This window comes from Bos taurus, chromosome 10 (assembly GCF_002263795.3).
Source record: "Bos taurus isolate L1 Dominette 01449 registration number 42190680 breed Hereford chromosome 10, ARS-UCD2.0, whole genome shotgun sequence".
In the NCBI taxonomy this organism is placed as follows: Eukaryota; Metazoa; Chordata; class Mammalia; order Artiodactyla; family Bovidae; genus Bos; species Bos taurus.
The window spans coordinates 84,111,267-84,136,679 of record NC_037337.1 but is presented as its reverse complement, the minus strand read 5'-3'; the positions used below and the strand labels follow the sequence as shown (position 1 = coordinate 84,136,679).

The following is a 25,413-nucleotide window of genomic DNA, read 5'->3' as shown; positions in this document are numbered from 1 at the left end:
AGAATCTAGTTCTGGGTGTAGCGTTTGCTCCTGCTAACGGCAGCTTGGGTGACTTACCTCTTTGCGTCTTACCCTCCCGGGCTGAGAAGTTGCATCATTGTCTTTCCTCTCCCACTCGAGTCTGAGTCTTTCCTCCTCCCACTCGAGTGAAGGAGCTCTGCAGGCAGAGCTGAAGCGACTCTGAAAGTGAAAAAGTGTGAGTCGCTCAGTTGTGTCCGAATCTTTGCAACCCCATGGACCAGCAGACTCGGAGCCTTGAATTTTACCCAGGGTGGAGGCTGTGTGAGCTCCATTCCCATTCTTTGGGTTTAAAGTCTTAGCGAGGAGGCTAGTGACTGTCTCAAGACAGGAATACAGAGAAAGCCCATCGGATTTTTTTTTTCGGGGGGGGAGGGTGGACTTCCAACAGGAGTTTCTCAAGCCCACTTGCTACCATTCACTGGTCCAAAGCTCTTCTAGAAAATGTCTTCAGAGCTCAGCACACCGGTTGCAGAGGTCTTGAACAGAGTTGGAGTTCAGTAGATACTTGTGAAGTGCAGTTGGCTGCCTGAAGCTTGCACCCCCCCACGCCACCGCCCACCCTCAGGGGCGTCCAGCAGGCTGTGGGGCTCCAGGTCACGCTCTGGAATGTGCTGACCTTCCTTCCCAGGGAAGGCAGCACCACTTAGGGTGTTATTATTAGTAGAGCAGCTTCTGCTCTGCTCTGGCAACACGCCCTCACTCAGGGTCCTTACTGAACAATGACAAACCCACGAACCTTGGCAGTCAACACAGCTGACCGACCACCCTCTCCTCCTCTGGAACACTGTGACCCATACTTGCTGGTCTTACCTCTCTCTGGCCATCCTTCCAATTTCCTCTGTTGGTTCTTTCTTTTGATCTTCAAACAGTTCTTTAAAGCTCAGTCCTAGATCTTTTTCTCTCTTCTTTCCTCTTCTTTTCTCTTTTCTTAGATAATTTCATTAATTCTCATGGTTTCAATGACTGCCTATTTAGCAAAACTTCCCTGGTGGCTTAGATGATAAAGAATCTGCCTGCAATGCAGGGGGCCTGGGTTTGATCCCTGAGTTGGGAAGATCCCCTGGAGAAGGGAATGGCTACCCACTCCAGTATTCTTGCCTGCAGAATCCCATGGACAGAGGAGCCTGGTGGGTTACAGTCCACGGGGTCGCAAAGAGTTGGACACAACTGAGCGATTAACACACCCATTTTGCAAAAACTCCTAAATTTATATGTCTGGTCTGTACTTCTCTTTTGAGCTCTAAACCCCTGTATTTGACTTCATCCACTTGATGTTTCCACCCTAAATATCACAGACTTCCCAAATTCAACCTGCTCAAAACAGAGTGCTTCTGTCTTCCATTTGGTCCCTCTGTGCTTTCCATAGTCTTTCTCATCTGTGTAAGTTTCACTGCATCCCACCTCTTTTCTTACGTCGGAATCTTGAGACTACTTCCTATCATCTCTCTTTCCCACACTCTGAAACTTCAAATCATAGCCAGGTCCTGCCAATGATTTCTTTAATACTTCTCAAATCTTCACCTCCATCATGCTTGCCTTTCTCCTGCCAGCAGCATCTGTCTTCAAACTAGTTTCCTGGCAACAATTCTTACATCTTTATATTCCCTTTGCCTCCACCCCCAATTCTTTCCTTTGACAGCATCTCTTTCCTTTCTCCCTCCCTCCCTCCCTTTTCTTTCTTCCTTTTTGATGACAATTTTTTTTTGTGTGTTTTCCTTATTTAAAAAGATCTTTTCAACTTTTTACTTTGAAATAATTATAACTACATGGAAAGTTATAAATTACATTACTGAGAGGTCCCATGCATGCTTTGCTCATTTCCCCTGATGGTAACATCTTACATACCCATAAGTACTTCTGTAGGTATGTAAGTGCACTATGAACCAGGTACACTATGAACCATAGTACACTCTGTTCCACAGTACACTATAAACCAGGCGATTGACAGCCATGCAATCACAGACCTCCTTATCCATGTTACTGGTTTTATACTCACACACATGTGTTTATGCATGTATGTGTATTGTTCTATGCAATCTTATCACATACATAACTACCACTGCAATCAAGGTTCAGAATTGCTTCACCATCCAAAGTTTCCCTCTTGCTGAAGGAATGCTCTTTTAAATCCAAAAAAGAGGGGATATATGTAAACGTATAGCTGATTCACTTTACTGTACAGCAGAAACTAACACAACAATGTAAAACAATACTCCAATAAAATATTTAAAAAAATGAAAAATCTAATAATCTTAGAAAAACGCACAGAGTAATCTAGTCACTGCCTTGCCCAAAGGCTTAAATGTTTTAAAGCCCCAAATCCTTAATGAGGGGCACAATGTGCCCGGGTAGTCTGACTCTAGCTCGTCTCCGGGTGCTTCTCACCTGCCTCCCCTCCTGCTTCGCTTGTGAGCCTCTGCCTACTGGCTTTTCCCTTCCTTTGAGTTTGCCCAGTTCCTCCATGGCTCAGTGCCCTGCCCCTCCATGCACCATCCTCCACACACGGAATCCTCTCCCTCACCCATCCAGCTAATCTCCTCATCTGCCAGGTGTCAACTCCAAGATCTTTCTCAGAGAAGGTTTCCTTGACATCTCAGACTAGATACGAACCTCCTGTGATTTTTCATTGCCACGTATGATTTTCCTTCATGGCACTTATCACACAGCTGTAAGTAAATAGGTATGTGTGTAGTTTATTAATTTGAGTTCTCTCTGATCAGACTAGAGGGATCTGGAGGTAGGGATGTGTGTGGTCTTGCTCACCAGTGTATCTTTTCTGTCTGGGACCGTGACTGCTCTAGCAGATGTCCAATAAATCCTTGTTCATGAAGCTGGCTGGGTGTGGCTGGGTGTGCACTGAGGTTGTGGAACTGGGCAATGACAACCTGCTAATCTAGGTATCTGCTCCATGAATTAATCATCAAACTTCCTGGGTGTCCAAACATGGGCATCTCCGGTGCAGACCACTCAGAATCTCAAGCTGGTATATTCTCTCCTATTCCCATCCCACTACTCCGTGTGAGAGAGCGGGGTAGGGAACAACCCTGGCCAGCATCCTTAGATTTTTGAGAAGCCATCAGATATCATCTGGATGTTCATCCAATCTTTTAATGTAAGGTCTCTCTCCCCTGGGTCACTGGTATGGTGTTGCTTTGAGCAAGTTATCGGTTCAGAGCCTTGGGGGTTTCTACCTTGGATGGCCTCTGAGAAGTCCTAGAAAAGCTTTTAGGCTCCTCCCCACCTCAATGTTCCCACCTGCTGTTTGTGAAGTGTCCCCAGCTTCCCTCAACACGAGTCTCCACTCTCGCTCTCAGAGATAGCTCGGCGTGGTGTGTGTCGCTGGGGCCCCAGATCTGAAGGGTTTGTCTTTTGACTGAATGGACAGAATGTCCCCCAAAGGACCATGATGGAACCAGCTTTGTGAGAATATGGAAAAGGGGAAATGGGGGTCTCCTGCTGAGTTGTGACTTTGCCAAGGAGTGGTGTTACCATGTAGATCTTGATTCTCTGTGGGGGACACTGGGTTGGTAGAACTGCCTCTAACTGGAGGCCCATCTATACTCTTCTCCTTTGGAAGCTTACAATCCTTCATGTGATAGAGGCCAAGCAATGCATGATATGGTGGATTTGGCAGAGTTGGAAGCTCTGGAGAAGGGTGAACCCCCAGCAATAGGCAAACTGTCCATTCTTTTGTGACAGTGTCTGGAACAGGCTTCACCCTGAGTGCTCTGCCTTCTGATTCACAACCCTGAGTGACCTGGGGACCTCGTCCAGTTTTCCCGTCCCTGTCAAACAGAAGGTCAAAGGCTTCGCATTCTGTGGCTCACAGTTGTTCTCTCGCTGCTGGCCTCTGTCTTTTGGGTGAGCTGTAACTGAGGGTAGAGCTCAGCCCTGCAGGCCAAGCCTCTGGTGTAGGACCACTGGGGCTGGGTGCTCTAAGGTCACATTAATGTCCCTCCCTGCTCTTGCTATTGGCTTGGCTGACATGATATTTGGGATGAAGAGAAGAGTTCAGGACAGACATGGACATCCTTGCAATGATGCTCTACTTTTCCAGCCTCCCTGCTATTCCTGTGCAGGGTGTGGACTTCTGCTGGTCCCCTGGTCGTGGGCACGGAGGGACACTTTAGGTGGCAGTGCAGAGCCTTCCAGTGCCCCTGAGCTCTGTCCCTGGGAGGCTCACACGCTCTCTCTGGTCTCTTCCCCTGTACCCTGAGGCAGCATGAACAACTTTGCAGGTCAGAAGGATCAACTCCAAATAGCTCTTATGTTGCTGCCACCACAGCTGATGCTGGGGAGATGATGTTGCTGACTCTCATAGCATCGCCTTGTGCTGTGTGATTTCCTTTCTCATTCCCTATGATCACCACTTTCTGTCCTCATCAACTGGTTACACCTCTGGGGGACGCGGCTCTTAGGGCAAGAGGACTTGGGTGACATCTCCCCCCAGCAAAGGGTTAATCCTCACTCCTCTCTTTGGGCATTGATCTACTGTAACTGTGGGTGGTGGTGAAGAGGGCGGGTAGGGCCCCGTCCAGGCCCCCAGTTTGCTTCCCAACACATGCTACCCCACCCTCCCTCCAAGTGAGGCATAATGTTGTGTTGAGGGGGTGACAGGTCAGACCCCTGGCCTTAATGCTGCCATTTCTGCTTCCTCCAGGTCACCCCACCTGCCTGCAGTTCACCCTGAACATGACCGAGGCTGTCAAGACCTACAAGTGGCAGTGCATAGAATGCAAGTCCTGCATCCTCTGTGGGACCTCGGAGAATGATGTGAGTGTGGGTTTCCCACATGGGAGGGGAAATCCAAGGGGCTGGGAGTCCTTTGAGGATGGAGAGGAAGGTGGGATTCTCATCCCTGGGCTCCTGAGGAAAATATCCATCAGGACCCTTCCCCCCTTGACTTTTGCCTTGAGGACCCTTGGGACACTTGTCCGACAATGACCTTGGCTACTCTTTGTGCCTTTAGAAACAGGTGCAGGAGGTAATGGCCAGAGACTGCCTTGCTGGCCTTTAGCCCTGAAGGGGTCAGTGGTAGACAATGGTGCCCATCGCTTACTGTTGGGATGTGCTTGGGTTTTTACACCACGTTCTGGAATGTGTCATGTCATTTGGTCTAAATATTAAGCATAATAAATGCAGAATTAAAAAAAACACTTTTTTATGGAAAATTTCAAACATATACAAAGATAGAAAAGATAATGAGACTTGTGTACCCCATCACCAGCTTCAACAATGATCAGTACATGTCCACTCTTATATTGTAAATGTTGCCACCTCTTTGCATGAAATCATAATGCTAGTCATAATATCATTTCACCTGACAATATTCCATACATATCTCAAAAAGATAAAGACTACTTTTTAAAAGATTGTGAATATAATTTTTACAAGTTGAAAACATATAAGGATTTACTTTTTAACAAAAATAACCAAAATATTAGCATAGATTTAAGAAATCAATAATTAATATAATCAAACATCCAGTCAATATTTCTATTGCCTTGATTGTCTTAAACATTGTCTTAATTATCTTAAATTGTTTCCAAATGTTTTTATTATGGTTTATTTGAATTGGGATTCAAATAAGGCCCATGCATTGCCAGTTAATTGGTATGTCTTTAAAGTTTCTTTTAATACAAAGGGTTTCCCTTCAGTTTGCTCTTTTTTCCTCCTTTGATTTTTTTGTTAAATAAATCAGTTTACTTGTTCAATAGAGTTTCCCGTGATTTTATTTTACTGACTGTATTGCTATGGTGGTGTCTGACATTTTCTTCTGTCTCTTTTGTTTCTTGTACGATGGTGCTTAGAGCTAGAGGCTTCATCACATCCAGGTTCTCTCTTTTTCTCTGCCTCTTTAGTATATAAAAATAGTAAGACTACTTAATAAACAGTGGTGTATACTTTCATCATGAGGTACGTAATACCTGGTATCTCTCTTTTTGTGAAGGTAGCAACTGTTGGTGATCTTCAAACATTGACTATTTTATTCGTTCAGTTCAGTTCAGTCACTCCGTCGTGTCCGACTCTTTGCGACCCCATGAATTGCAACACACCAGGCCTCCCTGTCTATCACCAACTCCTGGAGTTCACCCAAGCTCATGTCCATCGAGTTGGTGATGCCATCCAGCCATCTCATCCTTTGTCGTCCCCTTCTCCTCCTGCCCTCAATCCCTCCCAGCATCAGAGTCTTTTCCAATGAGTCAACTCTTTGCATGAGGTGGCCAAAGTATTGGAGTTTCAGCTTTAGCATCAGTCCTTCCAAAGAACACCCAGGACTGATCTCCTTTAGGATGGACTGGTTGGATCTCCTTGCAGTTCAAGGGACTCTCAAGAGTCTTCGACACCACAGTTCAAAAGCATCAATTCTTCGGCGCTCAGCTTTCTTCACAGTCCAACTTTCACATCCATACATGACCACTGGAAAAACCATAGCCTTGACTAGAAGGACCTTTGTTGGCAAAGTAATGTCTCTGCTTTTCAATATGCTATCTAGGCTGGTCATAACTTTCCTTGCAAAGAGTAAGCGTCTTTTAATTTCATGGCTGCAGTCATCATCTGCAGTGATTTTGGAGCCCAAAAATATAAAATCTGACACTGTTTCCCCATCTATTTCCCATGAAGTGATGGGACCAGATGCCATGATCTTCGTTTTCTGAATGTTGAGCTTTAAGCCAACTTTTTCACTCTCCTCTTTCACCTTCATCAAGAGGTTTTTTAGTTCCTCTTCACTTTCTGCCATAAGGGTGGTGTCATCTGCATATCTGAGGTTATTGATATTTCTCCTGGCAATCTTGATTCCAGCTTGTGCTTCATCCAGCCCAGCGTTTCTCATGATGTACTCTGCATATAAATTAAATAAGCAGAGTGACAATATACAGCCTTGATGTACTCCTTTTCCTATTTGGAACCAGTCTGTTGTTCCATGTCCAGTTCTAAGTGTTGCTTCCTGACCTGCATATAGGTTTCTCAAGAGGCAGGTCAGGTGGTCTGGTATTCCCATCTCTTTCAGAATTTTCCACAGTTTATTGTGATCCACACGGTCAAAGGCTTTGGCATAGTCAATAAAGCAGAAATAGATGTTTTTCTGGAACTCTCTTCCTTTTTCAATGATCCAGCGGATGTTGGCAATTTGATCTCTGGTTCCTCTGCCTTTTCTAAAACCAGCTTGAACATCTGGAAGTTCACGGTTCATGTATTGCTGAAGCCTGGCTTGGAGAATTTTGAGCATTACTTTCCTAGAGTGTGAGATGAGTGCAATTGTGTGGTAGTTTGAGCATTCTTTGGCATTGCCTTTCTTTGGGATTGGAATGAAAACTGACCTTTTCCAGTCCTATGGCCACTGCTGAGTTTTTTCAAATTTGCTGGCATATTGAGTGCAGCACTTTCACAGCATCATCTTTCAGGATTTGAAATAGCTCAACTGGAATTCCATCACCTCCACTAGCTTTGTTCGTAGTGATGCTTTCTAAGGCCCAGTTGACTTCACATTCCAGGATGTTTGGCTCTAGGTGAGTGATCACAGCATCGTGGTTATCTGGGTCATGAAGATCCTTTTTGTATAGTTCTTCTCTGTATTCTTGCCACCTCTTTTTAATATCTTCTGCTTCTGTTAGGTCCATACCATTTCTGTCCTTTATTGAGCCCATCTTTGCATGAAATGTTCCCTTCGTATCTCTAATTTTCTTGAAGAGATATCTAGTCTTTCCCATTCTGTTATTTACCTTTATTTCTTTGCATTCATTGCTGAGGAAGGGTTTCTTACCTCTCCTTGCTATTCTTTGGAACTCTGCATTCAGATGCTTATATCTTTCCTTCTCTCCTTTGCTTTTCACTTCTCTTCTTTTCACAGCTATTTGTAAGGCCTCCCCAGATAGCCATTTTATTAAGGATTGTAAATAGTGATATTCTTAATCTATGATTTCTTCTTCTTTGTTTAATAGCTGGGGTAATTCTATAAAGAGAAACTTCCAAGCCTTGTATTTGGTTACCCTCAGCTATAGATTATTTAGAAAAAGCAGGATAAACACTTGATTCTTTTCCTTCATCAGTTTTCAAAATAAGGGAGTGGATTCAACACCTATTCATGATCACAACACTCAAGAAAATAGAAATTGTGGGATACTTTCTTAACATGATAAATTTTTCATATCTTAGAACTAAAGCCATTATCTTATTTAATAGAGAAATGCTAGAGGCATTTCTAAGATCAGGAACCAGGTAAGGATGCCCACTAATGCTATTACTACTCATTACTCTAGAGATATTAGCTAATGCAACTAGGTAAGAGATAAAAATAAGTACAATAAGTACTTGAGATAACAATAAGTAACAATAAGAATGGTAACAAATTAGAAAGTTTTTCTCTATTTCATAAACTATGATAGTATATCCGGGAAGCTCTAGAGAATCAACAATAAAGCTAACTCAAACATTAAAGGTAACAATATATAGAATTATCATACAGAAATTAATAGCCCTCATATGCACAAATAATAACATTATTTGTGTTAGAAGACATTATGGTAGAGAAGCTCCACTTACAAAAGCAAAAAAGGAGAAATATTTAGAAATAAACTTAGCTGTAAGTACATAAGACCTAAATAAAGAAAAATTTTAAATGCTTTTGAAAAGACATAGAAATAGATTTGAACAAATGAAGACGTGGTATGATCTCGGAGAAAGCAATGGCACCCCACTCCAGTACTCTTGCCTAGAAAATCCCGTGGACGGAGGAGTCTGGAAGGCTGCAGTCCACTGGGTCGCAAAGAGTCAGACATGACTGAGCGACTTCACTTTCACTTTTCACTTTCACGCATTGGAGAAGGAAATGGCAACCCACACCAGTGTTCTTGCCTGGAGAATCCCAGGGACGGGGGAGACTGGTGGGCTGCCGTCTATGGGGTTGCACAGAGTCGGACACGACTGAAGTGACTTACCTTACCTTATGATCTTGGATAGAATGAAGCCTCAAATTGTAAAGATTTCAGTTCTTCCTAAGTTAATTTATAAATTTGATTTAAACCCAATAAATTCATCAACATGCTTTTTAATGGAACTAGACAAGTTGATTCTAAAATTCATATGGAAAAAATGCAAGATTAGCCAATGAAACACTGAAAGACAACAAATTATGAAGGGAGTCTACCCCTACCAGACATTAAAACACACTATAATGCCTCTGAGGTTAAAACAATATGGACAAAAAGACCAGTGGAATGGAATAGAAAACCCACAAATCAACCCAATTACATATGGACATGTAGTGTAAGATAAAAGTCTGGTATTCCCAGTGGCTCAGATGGTAAAGAATCTGCCTGCAATGTGGGAGATCCAGGTTTGATCCCTGGGTTGGGAATACCTGCTGGAGAAGGGAATGGCAACCCACTCCAGTATTCTTGCCTGGAGAATCCCATGGACAGAGGAACTCGCTGAGCTATAGTCCATGGGGTTACAAAGAGTTGGACACAACTGAGCAGCTAACACACTAACACACACACACAAAAGTTGTATCTAAAATTATTGGATCAAAGATAGACATTTTCATGAATGGTACTGGGACAATAGGGTGACCATTTGGGAAAAGATAAAATTAGGTCCATATCTTGTGTAATACAGAATAGCAGTCTTCATGTGAACTGGGGATATACATATAAAAAGTAAAACCATATTAGTATCAGAAGAAAACATGGATGAATTCTTCTCTAATCTAAATATAAGGTGAGATTTTCTGTGATTCAGAATTCGCTAGGAATAAAAGAGAATGTTGACAAATCTGACCACATAAACATCTGCATACTAAAAAACAGAATAACATAAATAGATTACTGACAAACTGGGAGAAAATATTTGCAGCATATACTACAGATAAAGGAGGCAACATATTATACATAAAGGACCCTTAATGTTTGAAGGGCAAAGGATCATAAACTTGATAGAAAATGGGGAAAATGTGAAAGATAGTTCACAAAAGATATAAAAATGACCCTTACACATGTGGGGGAAAATGGTTTGAACACATTCATAATTAAAGAAATTTAACTGTAAACAAAATTGAGATATCCTTTCTTACCCATAAAATTAGGGGAAAAAAGTATGACAGTACATTCTGTTGATGAAGTTGTGGGAAAGCTGGCACCCTTATGCATTGTCAGCCAGAAGACAAAGTGGTACCACCCTCTGTCCTACCAGTACCGAACACAACCACCATGCACTTACCTTTCGACTGGGCTGTCTCACCTATCCTATCCTAAAGATACACCCATAACACTGTGAAAACACCCATATGCATAAGGTTCTTCACATTGCTTATATTTGTAAAATATTGGAAATGACCTAAATGCTCATACACAGTATGAGTGGATAAAGGATGGCACAATGAAGTACTGTAAAGCGAAAACAACATAAGAGCATCTTTATGAATTAATATGGAGTGACTTCCAGGATATATTGTTAAATAAAAAAGCAAAGTAAAAATATTATCTATAGCACATGGCCATTTTTGTAAGAAAGGCATAAGAAAATATACATATATCTTTTTAACTGTGTAAGAGAAATAGAAGAAGGATAAAGAAACTAGAGAGACTGGTTATTGTCAGAGTGACTGGTTATTGTCAGAGTGGGTGGGAATGTACATCCCAGAAAAGGATTGCCATTCTACTGGAACTGTAGCCATACGTGAATTCTTGTTCTTAAATACTTAGAACTGTAGCCATACATGAATTCTGGTTCTTAAATACTTAGGAGCAAGAAACCCTTAAAGTGTGTTTCTCATGGGGGATAGCATGGGCTGGGTTTTTTTTTTTTTTTGTAATATTGGCAGGCAGTTTTCTGAGAAGCAAATGGAAAAGAAGAGATTATGGTGCTAGACAATTATCAACCTATGAATGATACATTTAAACCTATAGATACCTTGGTTTCCCTTTGAGAAAGTCTAAACCAGGATATCCTGTCTTCTTATAAAAGTAGGAGTTGTCAGTGTATTTCAGATATTAGTAATATTGTTTCTTGTCTCTCCCTGTTTCTTGTCCCTCTTCTAACTTGTTTTCCCTCATATCATCCCTAAATCATATTGCAATTTAGCTTACTTGAGTTCTGACAATAATGGTGTAACCCTTGGAATAGATTCTCATTTTCATCCTACATTTCCAACTGCTGCTTCCTAGCCTCTTTTTTGTCTGCCTGTCCTTAACTTTGGTGTTCCCCAAGCCTCTATTCTTGATCTTCTCCTCAGTAACTTTTTTGAGTTCTTGGTTTTTCAGAAAATTCAATGAAAGCTATGGATTTACTTTTTCCTTAGAAAAATCTACATTTGGACTTATATGCAAAATTGTACTTTTAATTTCAAGAAGTTCATGGATACCTCTCCATGAGCACAAGTTCAAAAACATCTGCTTTCACTTACTCTGGGCTTCCTCTCCCAGGACTTTAATTGCCATCTCATCACCAAAGACTCCCTAACCCATATCTCGTGCTCAGGCCTCTCTCCTGATCTCCAGCTGCCTTCAGGGCATCCTCACCAGGTGATCTGTAGATCTACAGAACATGTTTATAGCTGAGGTTGCCTTCTGCCTCCCACAGGCCTGCTCCTTTGCTCATGGCTTAATGGATGGCTACCTCATCTGGCTTGCTGACCAAGACCACAACCTAGGAGACACCCTTGATTTCTTCCTTTTCACTCTCTACAGCTAATCAATGACTCTCAAATGGAAGCAGGCCCCTTTTCTCTCCCCTAACCCACAACCCTAGTTCAGACCATCATCATATGTTATCTCTTACCTGATGACTACAGTAGCCTCCTAAGTGGTCTTCCGGCCTCAAGAACCAATCTCTCTCCACCTGGGCATCTATTCTGATACAATAAGATACAGCAGCTAGTGAGATCTTTCTAAATTGCAAGTCTAACCATGTCACTCCTCTGTTGCTAACCCTTTGAAAGCTTCCCATTGTGTCCTATTGAAAGGTCTTAGCATGATAAAAAAAAGAGATCTTTCATGGTCTCTCCTGCCTCACTGCTTGCTCACAGGGGTTTCCAACTTCTATATCTACTTTTTCCAGGATCTCTAAACTGCGGAAAGCCAAGGTGAGATTTGATACAAAACTTTGCAGACATCTTATAAGCCATCAAAGCAGACCCAAAGATAACTGAATAGAACAGGGCTGAACCTGGGGGATGGGGACCAGGTCACAAACGCCTACTGAGTAGCTTCTATGCATGGAAGTTCTGAAGGAAATGTGGAGATGAGTAAGACAAGGTCTGCCCCAAGGGCTGTGCAACCTGTACAGGCATGGACAAAAGATCCGTGTTCCAAACGGACTGTGTGCAGACATCTACCACATGCCAGGCTTGGCAGCATAAAGTGCAATTAAATGTCATAAAAAAGCTAAAGTACATGAGGATGCAAGAGGGGTCAGAGAACTTCCATTTGAGTAGATTAGTGAAGTTTTTGTAGCAGAGAAGTGTTTGAAGACTTGAAGGGTGGTTAGGTCCAGAAGAGAAGGGGCCAGGGACTGGGAGAGCCTTCAAACAGAGAGAACTACATGAGCAAAGATGTCAACTGCGTCCTTGGAAGTTAACCACCGTGCCGGAAAGGCCTATTCTCATCTGGTCTCCAACCTCCAGCCTCTAAGGAGGCTTTTAGGAACTGACAGGTGGCATAATATCACTTGCATTTCTCTGGTAATGAAACCCTGAAAAGGTTCAGAGGTGTTATGGATGTTACAAGCAAGTATGCTGCCCATTTCATAAATGGAAAGAGTGAGGTCCAGAGCAACTAAGATTTACAAACATTTAAAGTACTGTCTATTCACTAGGCAAATATCCTGAGGAATACAGAAATGCATTAAATTAATTTTCTATCCTTATGGAGGCAGAATTGTAGGTGATGTGAGTTCAGAAGCATTAAGAATCCCTTTAGGCTTGGATGTGAGATGGTGGGCTAGGGGGGCTTCTTGGAGGAGGAATGATTTGAAGAGAACACTTACGTGGGAGTAGAGTTTGCATAGTTCAGAAGACAGATGGGGGAATTCCAGGTGTGGGCAAAGCACGTGGCTGTTCAGAGGGAAGCAAGGACTCCAAATGGGGCTGGGAAATGGGTATCCAGGGAGCTTGATTAATGGAAATAAGCTGGTGGCATAGGCCACTGGGGGCCAGAAAAATAATTAACCTAAATAATTCCATATTTCTTCCTCTCCTTCTACTCTGTGTTCCACCAGGACCAGCTACTCTTCTGCGATGACTGTGACCGTGGCTACCACATGTACTGTTTAAATCCCCCCGTGGCTGAGCCCCCAGAAGGTAATAATGATGAGATCACCAATAACAATAACAGCTACTTCTACCACTTCCTGAGCCCTCACTAAAGTGCAGGCCTTGTGCTAAGGGCTTCACATATCTTGTCTCATTTAATTGTCATAACCTTTCGAAGTAGGTATGACCACTCCCATTTTACAGATCATGCAACTGAGGCCCAGTTCAACCATCTGAAATTCCAGCTTGAAGGCCAAGGAGATGTTTCCCTGGCTTATGACTGAGATGGTGGAAGAGGTGTGAGTTTCTAGGGGAAACTGGTCCAGACCCGGTGATGCTGGTTAAGAGGCACAACCGAGGAAGCAGGGTCTTCACTGCTGTTCAGCCAATCTCTGTGCACTATTTTCTGAGCAGCGTTGTTCTGCTGAGCGACAGACTTCAGCACGTTTTTGGAACTGGGACTAGGTCTCTGGATCATGAAAATCAAAATAAAATGGGGCTGATAAAAAGTTTAGGGCCAAGGGGCGGGGCTTGAGGCTTGGGGAGAGGCTGCTTGTAATGCCATCTTTTTCTTGTAGGGAGCTGGAGCTGCCACTTATGCTGGGAGCTGCTCAAAGAAAAAGCCTCAGCCTTCGGCTGCCAGGCCTAGGGTCCCCGGTCACACATATAAGGTGACTTGCCATTGGAGAGGCTGAAGCAGAGCCCAGTTCAAACCCGATCAAGCCCCTACTCCTGTATATCCAGACAGACCAACTGGAAGGAGGAACACCAATCAGTAACCACAGAGCATGCGGACACAGGGTATCAAGGGGCGAGGTGTCTGCTTACCTCCTATGCGCAGGTTTCCGTTCTTCAGCCAGCCCCCACCCCTTGTTTCTGCCAGAAAGATGGTAAATTCTTGAAGAATGATCTCAGCCACAGCCCTGTGGACCCTCCCTCACATGTATCCTAGCACCGGGCCCTCTCACTGGCTCCCCATTTTAAGGTCCCATTTTGTGACCACCCATCCCGTCAATCCTGTGTGGTTTGGTGTTTCGTAATATCTATCGTGTTCCAAGAAACCTTCGCACAGCCTCCCTGCCCTCAGCTTCATCTTTCCATCCTGAACTCAGCAGAGGAACAAAGGGCTGCAGAGAAGTTTTTATTTATTACAAGCCTCCCTGGAAATTTCTAGAGTTGGGACCTGGAGGCCATCTAGATGATGAAGCCCTGAAATCCCTCCTGGTACCCCCGTCTCTTTGAAGAAGAACTTTTTGCTGCTTTCTGCACCCCCAGCAGATATCCAGTGATATCAGTGACAGCCGGGGGGGGTGGGGTCTCTAGATGGTGCTGGGGAGGGAGGGGGAGGCCATGAGAGGTGGGTGCAAATGCCATGAAGGTACTTCTGAGGCCCTGTCACAGCCGATCAGTATTTGCTGTCCATCAGGAATGGCTTTGCCTGGGACCAGATTGTCAGAGCTAGGGCATCCTTGAGGAGAGACAGGCCACAGCGTAGGCGGAGCTCTGAAGAGGTCAAGACTCTGCCTTCCACTCGGTCTGGGTCTGGAGCTTTCCCAGGTGGACCAAGAACCCGGGAAGGTGAGTGAAGGCTGCCAGATCAAGAATCTGAGTGTTGGTCTTGAGGACTGCAGCTCTGAGAAACCCTTCAGTATTGACGTGGCACCACGGATCCCTTTTCCCGAGTAACTCCTTCCTTCTGCATCGTGTACGTTTGCCATTGTCTGCTGAGACCCGACTCTGGGAGTTTTAGGATGGGGGAAGAAATGATGATTCCCTAAACAAATAACTGGGATGATGTGATTATTTATGACCAGGGTGACCATCACGCAGAACCTTCAGCTCGAGGGCTGCTCTTGCCTCCAAAGTCCCCAGTCCATGCTGGATTCTCCCTTTGAAAAAAAAATGTGTCGAGAAGAAAGAGGTGGGGAGGCACTCAGATGCTGAGAAGTCTGTGTTGGGAGTCAGCCCCGTGGGCTGGAGCAGGCCCGGCCACCTTTGAATCTCCGCAGCAGTGGCAACAGCAGCAGTACACAGTAACTGACACATTTCTGGAAAAATCATTTGCCCAAAGGGCAGGTCTCGGTGAGCCGGAGCCTCACGTGTGCTCAGCTTCCTTGAAATCAGCTGCATTTCTGTGGTCTGGCTGCTTACAACAAAGACCCAAGTTATTTTTAGAACTTCAGCTCCTGAAAAAAGCCCTCCAGAGGCCTGGAGGCTCCAGCCACTTGGGCCACCTCTGCCCGGCTGCGACCTTCTCGCCAGGATTTGGCAAGAGCCCTCCTTCCTGGCTAATTGCTCTTGGCCAGTGGACCCGGGGCAGCCTGGCGGGGAGCCAAGCTGTGTGGATCTCTCCCCGGGTCCTTTGCAGGGTGACCTGTGGCCAGAGGCGGAGGTCAGTCCCCTGCAGGGGCCCGCGGCCTTGGAGGGAGTTCCACGGGTACATAATGATCTCGTTTAAAGGGCTGACCAGATTGGATTTCCATCTTCCTCTGGAGGGATTTCCTTCCCCCTGTTGGTTGGTGCACCCGTTTTGGATTCTGGAGGCCCAGGGAGGGTTTGGGAAGCTGCCGTGTGGTCACACCATCATCCGTTTACCCAAGAGGGTCACATCAGAGGGCCGGATTTCTTCCCCTGACGGCCCTGGTTCTCTGTCTTCCCACAAAACCCAAAGTGGGCATCCTCAAAGAATGGTTATTGGTTTTGAAGAGTCACTTTGATTTAATTTTAGGAAAAAAGTCATCAAGCTGTTCGCAAAAGCCACAAATGGCTTAAAAGCTTAAAAAAGCAAATCTGAAACCAAAACAGTGACCCTGCATGTGACAGACCCTCTTTGGAGTGTTCCCCACCTCAACACAGTTGATGGGTGGGGGGGAGGGGACTGTGTTCTTTCTCCAGACATGCTGGCTGCCACAGAAGCTATGAAGGTGTGATTGAGTCTTGCAGAGCAAGGAAGGTGCTGGAACCTTCCACAGGGGTGAGGGTGGCCAGGACTCTGCACTGAACATCAGGAAAGCCCAGAATTCCCTTTTCAGTTTCACTGCCTGCAGGATGGGCCCAATCCCTTCTTTCGAGACCTCAGTTTCCCCCATCTGGAAAATGGGGATGGCAAAGCCGGCTGATGAGATGGCACTTGCAGGATAATGCAAGCAAAAATCATGGTCACACTGATCACTTTGTGTATTGAAAAAAGGAAGGTGTTGGTCAACAACTGCTCTTTTTTTGAGCCCCAGAGAATGAGCTGGAATCGTGGGTGCATATGGATGCTCAGGGTTTTTGTTTTACCCCTGCCACTGAGTAGCTGTTTGACCTTGGGCAAAGGACTGAATGTCTCTGAACCTCAGTTTGCCCATCTGTGAAATGGAGATAATACCTGTCCTGCCTGTTCCACAGTGATATTGGGAGTCTTAAAAGGCATAATGTTATATAAGTCATCACTGGAAAGCTGGGCTTGTCAGGTGGGGACCCCCAAAAATGATTTTCACACCCACTTTCTCTTGTGAGTTAGCCAAGGTTAGACGCCTTCTTGGAATCGCCATTTTGACCAAAGGGGGTTTATGTTTTAAGGAACAGGCTGCCTGTGGTCAGGGTCACTAGGTCAAGCTGTGACAAGACTATTGTGACTGAGCATGGATCTGTGGTGAAAGGTGAGGATGCTGGGGCTGGGGATTTCAGAATGAAGATACTCCCTTCTATAAGGTCAGTGCAGCCTAGAACGGAGCTCTGACCTCTGGGGAGGGCCGTCATTCAGTTCAGTGTAACAGTCGCTTAAAAACTGGTTTTTAAAGCCCAGATCTGCTAGTTTCTAGCAGAAATGACTTGGGGAGATGACTTAACCTCTCTGGGCCTCATGTTCCACATCTGAGGAGGGGGATCTGGCCTATCCAGCGGGGTTCTTTCAGGGACTAGAGGCAATGTTGCTGAAGATCCTGGCATGGGGCTTGGGTTCCTTGGTGGGGGGAGCAGAGGGGGGTCTCCCCTGCACCGTGGTAGCGCCTGTCACTGCACAGAGGCCACCATGTGGAGGTAAGGATGCTGCTGCCCCTCAGCTCAAAGCCCAGGCACAGCCAGGGTGCCCTGGTTCAGCTTCACCCTGATGCTGTGGCTCCCGCTAGCCAGAGAGAAGGTGCAGCTGTGGGGTCCAAGCTGGAAGTTGAAACCCTCTGTTTCCTGTAGGTATTTTCAAAACGCTGCCTTTGGGGCCTGCAGCAAATCCAGTGCAGGCACCAGAGTGAGGAAATAGAGAGACAAGGCCCCTGGTGGGATGTTCACCTTCTGACTTTTTTTCTCAACCCCGCACTGACTCAGAGCCCCTGAGGCAGGAGCCAGCCAGTCCAAAGGCGCCCCTGCTCCTGTCAATGCCCCGGAGCCAGGTAGGAGGCCTGCACAGGCCTTGGGGGCAGCTGCTTCCCTGGACTTGGCTCAGTCTGTCTGCAACCAGGATAGCAAGCCCGTGGGAGGGAGGCCAGATTCCTTCGGAGCTGGGGAGGAGAGCAGGTTTAAGGTTGGGGGAGGGTTTGGCTTTCACAGTGATGGTTTCATGATACCCTGGAGAGTTTACGCTCATGCTGCATTTGAGTCTTTGTGCTTTGAACACAGCATGATTCTTTTATGCCCTTCCCTTTAAAAGTTCAGATATTTTAAGGAAGAAAAATGAGATGATTATTATTACTCTTCCTATAGGGGCAAATTTAAGAGATAGATCTATGCTCTTGAAGAAAAATTATGGGCACCCTTAGGCTTCCCGACTCAGAGAAGAGGGGCCTCTGGTATCTTCTTTGAGTCCTTGTGTAGGAGGTGAGGGGGGAGCCCTAAGGACCCCCTTCTCTGCCCCCTAGGAGGTTCTTAGTCCAAATGCAGGTGCTGGGACCACAGCCCCCTTCCTCTCTCACTCCCTGAACCCCCAGGCTCTCCCCTGCCACTCACTGTGGGCCCCTGCTCAGGGTGTGCCTGTGTCCCAACCTTCGGGAGACATGGCTTCCTGGGTCAGAGCTGAGTTCACACTCCTGATGGAGGTACCCTGCTTGCCTCCTTTTCCGAGCTGGACACTGGTGTCACCTAGAGCAGGCTCACATCCCTGGAGAGGGAGGAAGAGGCGGCCCTGAGGAAGGAGTGGAAAGGGTCAAAGATTTTCACTTTAGGCAAAGTAAAATGAAGAGATTTGGGGCTGGGGGAGGGCCTTTGAGGAGGGGGCCAGAAACCTGGGTTTCTCTTAGGAAGAAATCCTGCACCCAAATAACTAGAAGGCATGGGAAGAAAGAGTCGTTATAACTCATTATTTTCTCCCTAAAGGCCTAAGATTCTGGTAACATGTTTTTTTGTTTGTTTATTTCCCCAAAGGCTCAACCTCTGTCAGTTCTGGACACCAAGCCGACTCTACCTTTTTTGAGACCCCCTGGCCTCTGGACCCCTGGGTTGGGGGTGGGGCGCTTCAGAGACCAAAGCAGGCAGGAGTGATGCCCTTCATCCAGCTGGAGGTGGGAGGTACAGTGGGTCTCCTGGTTGATCGCTGTGAATTTTCCCAACCCCATAGAAAAAGCATCCTTTGACACTCATTAGTGAGATGAGCTGCTGAGGTCCTCCTGGTCTGGATGGAAGGTGAGGCGTGGTGGAGAAAGCGGTGGTAGCAAAAGCCAGGCTGGGTCACTGCCTGCCACCCTGGGAGTGGAGGACTGCCAGGTGCGGCCTCCAGAGGCATCAGGCCCGGGAGGCCCTCCCTGACCCGGTCCCCAAGCCCAGCTGGCCAGCAGCTGGGACCCAAAGAAAGAGGGGACCTGGCCAGTCCTCCCCACCGCCCAGCAAGCTGGATGGGGTTCCTCTTCTTCCTGTTGTCTGCTTCCCCTTTTGAGGATCTTACTCCCATCCCCAAAAGGATGCTTTTGGTTTCCCCGTTAGCCCAGTCTCCCCTGGACACCAGGTGAGTCGGGAAGAGGGTGGAAGCACAGATGCTTTCGTTTGCCTCAGGCCTTCAGGTCTCCCCACCCAGCCCCATGGCCCTGCGGGTTTCCCTAGGTCTAACTGGTTAGTGGTCAGAGGCAGGGCTCTGCAGCTATCAGAGGGGTTATGACTCCCCTCTTCCTCCCTCCCCCAGTTCCTGAACATTCCCAGGGCTTGGGGATCTGGTCTCGATTCTCCACAGCCACCAGCCCCGGGTGTAGAAAGAGCAGAGCAGGTGGGTTAGTTCAGGGCCTTCCAGGGAACTTGAGGGGGCTTTGACCGTGGGGAGCTGGGTCCTTTCTAGGGAGGCGGGACAGCTGAGGTAAATGTTCTGGGAGGGAGGCCAAAGGGACAGGAAGCTGTCCTTGGGTGCCGCCCGCCCGGGTGCCCTGGCTGCGGGAGCAGGGCTGGCCGGCCTTTGAGCATCTCAGCAGCTGCTCGGGGCAGGGCGTGGCTGCAGGGCGCCCTCCCCAGGCTGCTGGGAGGAGAGGCCACAGGAAGCACCTCCAGGAAACTGTCAGGCGGAGGGTCGTGGTTTCCCAGAAGGAACAGAGGCCCCCTGTGTGCGGGGAAAGCTTTGGAAGGGGGCAGGTTCCCAGAGGAGGCACCCTCGGGGCTCTCAGGGGGCCCTGCCCGTGTCCCTCAGATGACTGAGAACTGAGGTAACTCCCCAGGGTCCTGGGTGGGAGGCTTTGGCGGGGAGCAGAACAGGGGTCAGAGGCCCCAGGAACACCCTTGGTCATGGTATCTGTTCCCAACTGCCTCCCTCTCTTCACCCCAGTGCTTTGAAAGAGAGGCATTGCAGGCCTTCCCCCTCTTTGGCCCCACCAAGAGAAGGAAGCATTTGTGCTGATGGTGACATTTCCCAGGCAGGCCAGAGGAAGGCAGGGACCGGGACTGGCCGGCAGCCAGAACCCTCTTCGACAGAGATATAATGACTAATCATGACCTCTAGCCCAGGCAGCGAGCAAAGCGGCCATTCAGGACGGCACCAACCCAGTATGGCAAAAAAAAAAAAAAAAATGTTGCTGTGGTGGGGAAGAGAGAGGGTAAGCAGTCATTGTAGGAAATGAGGGGCGGGGGTGTGAGCCCCTAAGATCTCTGTTCTCTCTCAACACCACCCCTCAAGTCTTCAGGTTGTATTCATATAGACTGCATCCTGTTTGCTTGTCTCTCTGCATCTCTATAATTCCTATCTATGTTATTAGTACGGATGATGAGAACACAGATGCACACACACACCCGTGGCTTAGGGAACCAAAGCAAACCTTTATGTTGCTCCAGAATGAGAAGGAGAACCTGCTGGTAACCAGAAGCCACCAGACCAGATGCTTTCTTTCCCCGAGGTTCCTGCAGGCCAGCTCCCCCAACTTCCAGCCCCTGCATAACCACAGGGAATTGGAAAGGAATCCCTGCACTTGGAAAGTCATTGGCAGTGAGGACTCTCTCGTCCCTCTCCTCTGCTTCCTTGGGGGAGATGTTTGGCAATAGTTGGGGACCTGGGAAAAAGTCTTGATTCTGCTTTCTGTTGAAAGGATGCAAAGATTTTCTGGGTAACACTGGGGTTGTGGTTTTGTTGACTTTGCCCTTTTATGATCATTCCCCACCGAGACATGGGTTCTCCTCTTCCTTACCCAGCCTTCTCCCTTCCCGCACCATCCCTCCCTTCCCTCCTGCCAGGCTGGATGCTGCAGGATGGAGTGGTAGTGGAAAGAAACAGTAGCCCAAAAGAAAAGGAAAACACTTTCTCCCTGCACATTTTCACCATGTAGTTGAAGGCCTAAATTAGGTACTAGAAAAAAAAAGGAAAACACAAATATGTGAGTGAGAGCATGAAAACATAAAACAGTTATCCCCGAGCAGAGGTGATGGGGGCAGGTGGCTGGAGAGAGGCAGGGTAGGGAGGCAGGGCTCATCAATGCATCTGGCCCCTGTGGCATTTGGGAAGGCAGAGAGTCACACTTTGGCAAGAGATGCTCAGATGCTTAAGGGGCATTCGTGCCCTGGACCAGGGAATGGAACGTGTCCATCCTTGTGCCCACCACTCATCTGCTCCATTTGCCCACTCTGGGCATCTCTCCTCCAGAGGCGCATGAACACATTTCCTGCCTGCCATGAAGGACTGCTGGGCAGGCTGGTACCGGCCTAAACACTTGGTGGGGTATGTACTACAGGCCGGGCAGTGTGCCAGATACCACAGGGTCTGGAGGAATAAAGTACATCCCGGCCCAACCTTTCAGTTGCTTTTCAGCCTTAAAATTCCACCCCCTCAAACCACCCTGATCACATGTCAGATGGCATGCCATCAGGGAAGGTATGAGTGTGTTTGGTCTCTCTGTTTAGGACACATGTTGGTCAGTAGAAGATGAGCAGGCCTAGGCGTCCCGTTATTCTCACCCTCTGGGGCTGGGGGAGAGGAGCGCAGTTGACATCAGCCCGGTTGCTTTTAAGTCTCTGAAGCACTGGCTGCCCTGGGAAGATGAGAGCCTTAACAGGAACGGGAGTGAGATGATGAAGGCACCTGGGCTGGAGTGTGTTGCCAGCTGGAGGGACTCAGAGCCTGGGCCTCCAGAAGCTGCCTCTGGGCCACTGGGTGATGGGCAGGCAAGTGCAACTGGCAGGGCCTGATCAGAGGTCGAAAGGGACCCTCACGATGGCCTTGTCCAGTCCCCACTGGAGGAAGCAGAGATGAAGATTGGTGGGATGCAGGCCTCATGCGTGGGTTGGGTGGACTCCCACGGAGACCCCAGATAGGCTGTCCCAGCTGCACAGCGTTTCTGGCTTGGAGGTGGGGGGGAGGGCATGTCAAAGGTGTTTTCAGTAAACCTTCTCTGTCCTCCTTTGGCCAGGTGCTCGTCAGATCTGAGCTTCATGCTCCACTAGACTCCCACTGTCTGACAGCATCAGAAATTGACTATTTGCTCCAGCTCGTCCTTCCTCTACACACGTCACAGACAGATTCCAGTTCTAGCTACTCCCTGAAGAAGCCTCCCCAAACTGGCTTTCAGGCTGAGCACCTGGGCTAAGGGGAAAGCTCGTATCTGCCCCTGGGTTGGTATCAGCTCAGAGTTGGCCTAAAGCAGCCTTCACTTCCTCCACTGGGCAGGTTCTGGGAAACGCTCTTCCCTGGACAGCACTGGCTCCCAGAAGGTGGTTTTGTGATCTCTGTGGAGAGTCAGGGACACGAGGCTTTCATGATGCTTGGCTGAGGGTCTGGTTTTAAAGTGCTTGAGAACCCGAAGTGCATTCTGGGGCTTGATCTACCCATCTGTTTGAAAGCCTTTGGGCAAGGCTCTTCCTATTGACCCAGTTTCAGCAGTGTCTTGTGCCGGCAGGAGGAGAGAGAGGAAGGCCATCTGACTTGGATCCCATCTAGGCCAGACTGGCAGCACCTCCCCCAGGCAGCCGGCCTCAGACCCTGAGCCCACAACCCACCCTCACCCCTACCCCTGGCTCCATGAAGGGTGGACACTGCTGGCCCAGTGGGCTGAGCCCCGAGATGGTCTTCCCTCCTCTTCTACTCAAGTCTACTCTCAGGCTGAGAATACAGTCTGCTCAGACCCATTCCCAGTCTGAGGGTGACCCACTGGGCCAATTAGGAAGTGGAAGTCTGGGGGAGGGACCGTCCCATCCACATCACACAGTCCACTGGATTAAGAGTCACAACAAGTCCTCAATTGGGTCTGCATCTCGCTTTCCAAATGTGTTTAGATCGAGGGCAGTTTTAAAGCCCAGTTTTGATGACATTCCCCTTTGAGAGCCAAGAAATGGAATATCTCTGCCAGGAAACGAAGATAAATTGATTTTCTTCTAGCTGCCTGAAGTCCCACTATGTTTCTCCTCAGAGAGAGGCTGATTGTGGCAGCTTTGATGTCTTCCTGGGATTCCTCTGGATAAGCTGTGGCCCAGGGGTAGGAAGGCTGAAGGGGGTCCCACAGGAGGGGACACTGGCCCCAGTGTCGTGGGAGGAGGCTCAGGCCTGTGCAGGCTCTGGTGGAAGAGAGAGCGTGAGGAGCCTGGGAAGGGGTTCCTCGAGCTTTCACACTGCCTGACCCAGCTGGTGAAGAGACCCTTGTGCCTCACAGCTTCAGGAATTTACCATCCTCGGATTGCTCTGGGCTGTGGTTGGAAAGGTGGCCCCTGGAGATGTTCCAATGACCTCCAATTGCCAAGGGTCCATTTGGACCTCTAGACCCACAGATAAGAGGCAAACTGGGTGTCACTTCTTCAGGTGTGGTCACAAGAGAGGAGGCCATTTTCACAGTGTATGCCCATTATTCCAAAATGCCTTCTAGTCTCTTCTACCCGCATCTCTTACATCTCCTGAGTTGGTAGGTGGGTTCTTTACCACTAGAGCCATCTGGGAAGCCCTACTCTTCTACTCACCCTGCCTCAACTCTTTGCAAAACTCTTAGTCATAAATGAATGGCCAAGAGAGTTAACCTCCAGCAACAGGAATGCCTGCTAACAAAGGTCTTCCTTTTATGCTCCCTTGAACTCCCTCCTCATTGGACCTTGGGATCCAACACCCATTACCTCCTGCTTGATGGGAGAACTTAGAGTTGTCCAGCCTTGAGCCACTTGAGTACCTCAGACAATGTCCAGGATTGAGGTAGACACAGCTTTCATGAGGTTAGAGAGAAGGGCTCCAGACTTAGGAAGTTGCAATGGCCCGAGGAGATCTCCGTTGGCACCTCTAAAAAGCCACCACAGCAACAGACAGACAAAAGCCCCCGTTCTCCCACCCCACAGCCTCTTTCAGGTGTGATGTGATTGTCGTCTCAGCCGTAGATGTGTGTGCCCCACTCTGCTCCTCTGTCTTCTGGGGGTGCTCCTTTCTCCTGTGTGTTAAGTTCCCACTCTCGTGGCTCCTGCTGTGAACAGTGCTGTGATGTTTCTGCCCTGTCTGAGGGATATTACGTCTCTCAGTGTTTCAGTATTGGAGATGAGGCTGTGCTACATCTCCCAGCGTCCTAAGAGGACACGCGGTTCTGTGACTTCCCAGAGAGTGGGTGTACTGTGAGCGTCCAGGAGGATCTCCAGGTGGGAAGCACCCCACACTTGGAATTGGATCCACTGGCAAGGACTTGTCCAGAAGCCGGGTCCACTGCTTCCTTCAGAAGAGGGCCATTGGGAGGGCTGCCTGTGAGCCAGGATGCTGCCCTCTCCCCTTGCCTTCCTCCTCTCCTGACCTGGCTTCTGGGAGAGGCGCCAAGGAGAGGTCAAGTCCCGTAGCCAATGGGAAGTGGGCATTGAGCAGCCTTTCTCTTGGGGACCCCTGGACATCCCAGCCCCTCCATGGAGCCCTTGAACCTCCACAAAGACTGAGTCACAGGCCATGTCCCTTACTTGCTGTGGTTGTATCTTGTTCTGTGGTTGGTTAGCAGTGTTGACGATCTATGTAGTGAATCTTTTTGTCTGCAATTTAGAGAATGTGTAAACAAATAAAAGGTTTTAAAACTCTTGGCAATTTTTGGTTCTTCTCTCCCCACCCACCTTCCCACGCCCCCTGCCGCCCCCATCTTTAAAAACCATTTGCAAATGTATAGAGCCTGTGTGAGTAGACCCCTTTCGTTCTGGGGTGTCCAGTGGGAGTACATGCCTGTGCATGTGTGCTAGGCTCCAGGGAAGTGCTGGAGCTTCCAGGTTGCAAGGGGACTCCAGAGGCGAGGAGTCTTCCAGGTCCCAGTTGCTCTTGCGGATGGAATTCTGACCCCATCACACACAAGCTCCAGTGAAGACACGGTCATGGTAGCTTTCGTGGGCACAGCTGGCAGCTCCACCACGAGCGCCATCTCATGAGTCCTCTGAGAAGATGGCAGGGCATCCTGAAGAGAAGAAGCCCCTGAAGTTTCCGGGGGAGGTAAGGCCGATGATTCAGAGATGACTCACAGCTGAGGTGGTTGCAGCACTGGGGGAAAGAGAGACCTCAGGCTCAGGACCAATCTAGAAACCAGCTGAATCACTGCTCCTCCCCTGTCAGGTCGTCGCCTGTAGGCAGTGAGATGGCTGCCCTGGGTGAGGGGCAGGAAATTCACAGGAGACAAGTCTGCCCGGAGTCCCCAGCCGCTTAGCAACCTCCTTAAAGGCACAGCCTCTGGGTGCAGGATCTGAACCATGTAGAAGTGGTTTTTGGAGGCTACATCTTGGGTATCAGTCTAAACACATTCAAGGTAAATAAGTAAGTAAAACTTCTACTATGTGCTAGG

At 47.8% G+C, this 25,413-nt stretch overlaps 1 protein-coding gene across 3 annotated transcripts in view; it reads left to right on the top strand.

The window, feature by feature from the left end:
• The window catches only part of DPF3 (double PHD fingers 3), a 293,574-nt gene extending 268,905 nt beyond the window's left edge, over positions 1 to 24,669 (top strand). For all 3 annotated transcript variants that reach the window (XM_002691052.6, XM_059890931.1, XM_024998123.2), the window contains exons 9-11: positions 4,682 to 4,794; positions 13,237 to 13,318; positions 13,849 to 24,669. In XM_002691052.6, the coding sequence (XP_002691098.2) occupies positions 4,682 to 4,794; positions 13,237 to 13,318; positions 13,849 to 13,919 (266 nt within the window). In that variant the 3' untranslated portion in view covers positions 13,920 to 24,669. The remainder of the gene's footprint in view (positions 1 to 4,681; positions 4,795 to 13,236; positions 13,319 to 13,848) is intronic.
• Positions 24,670 to 25,413: the final 744 nt, after the last annotated feature.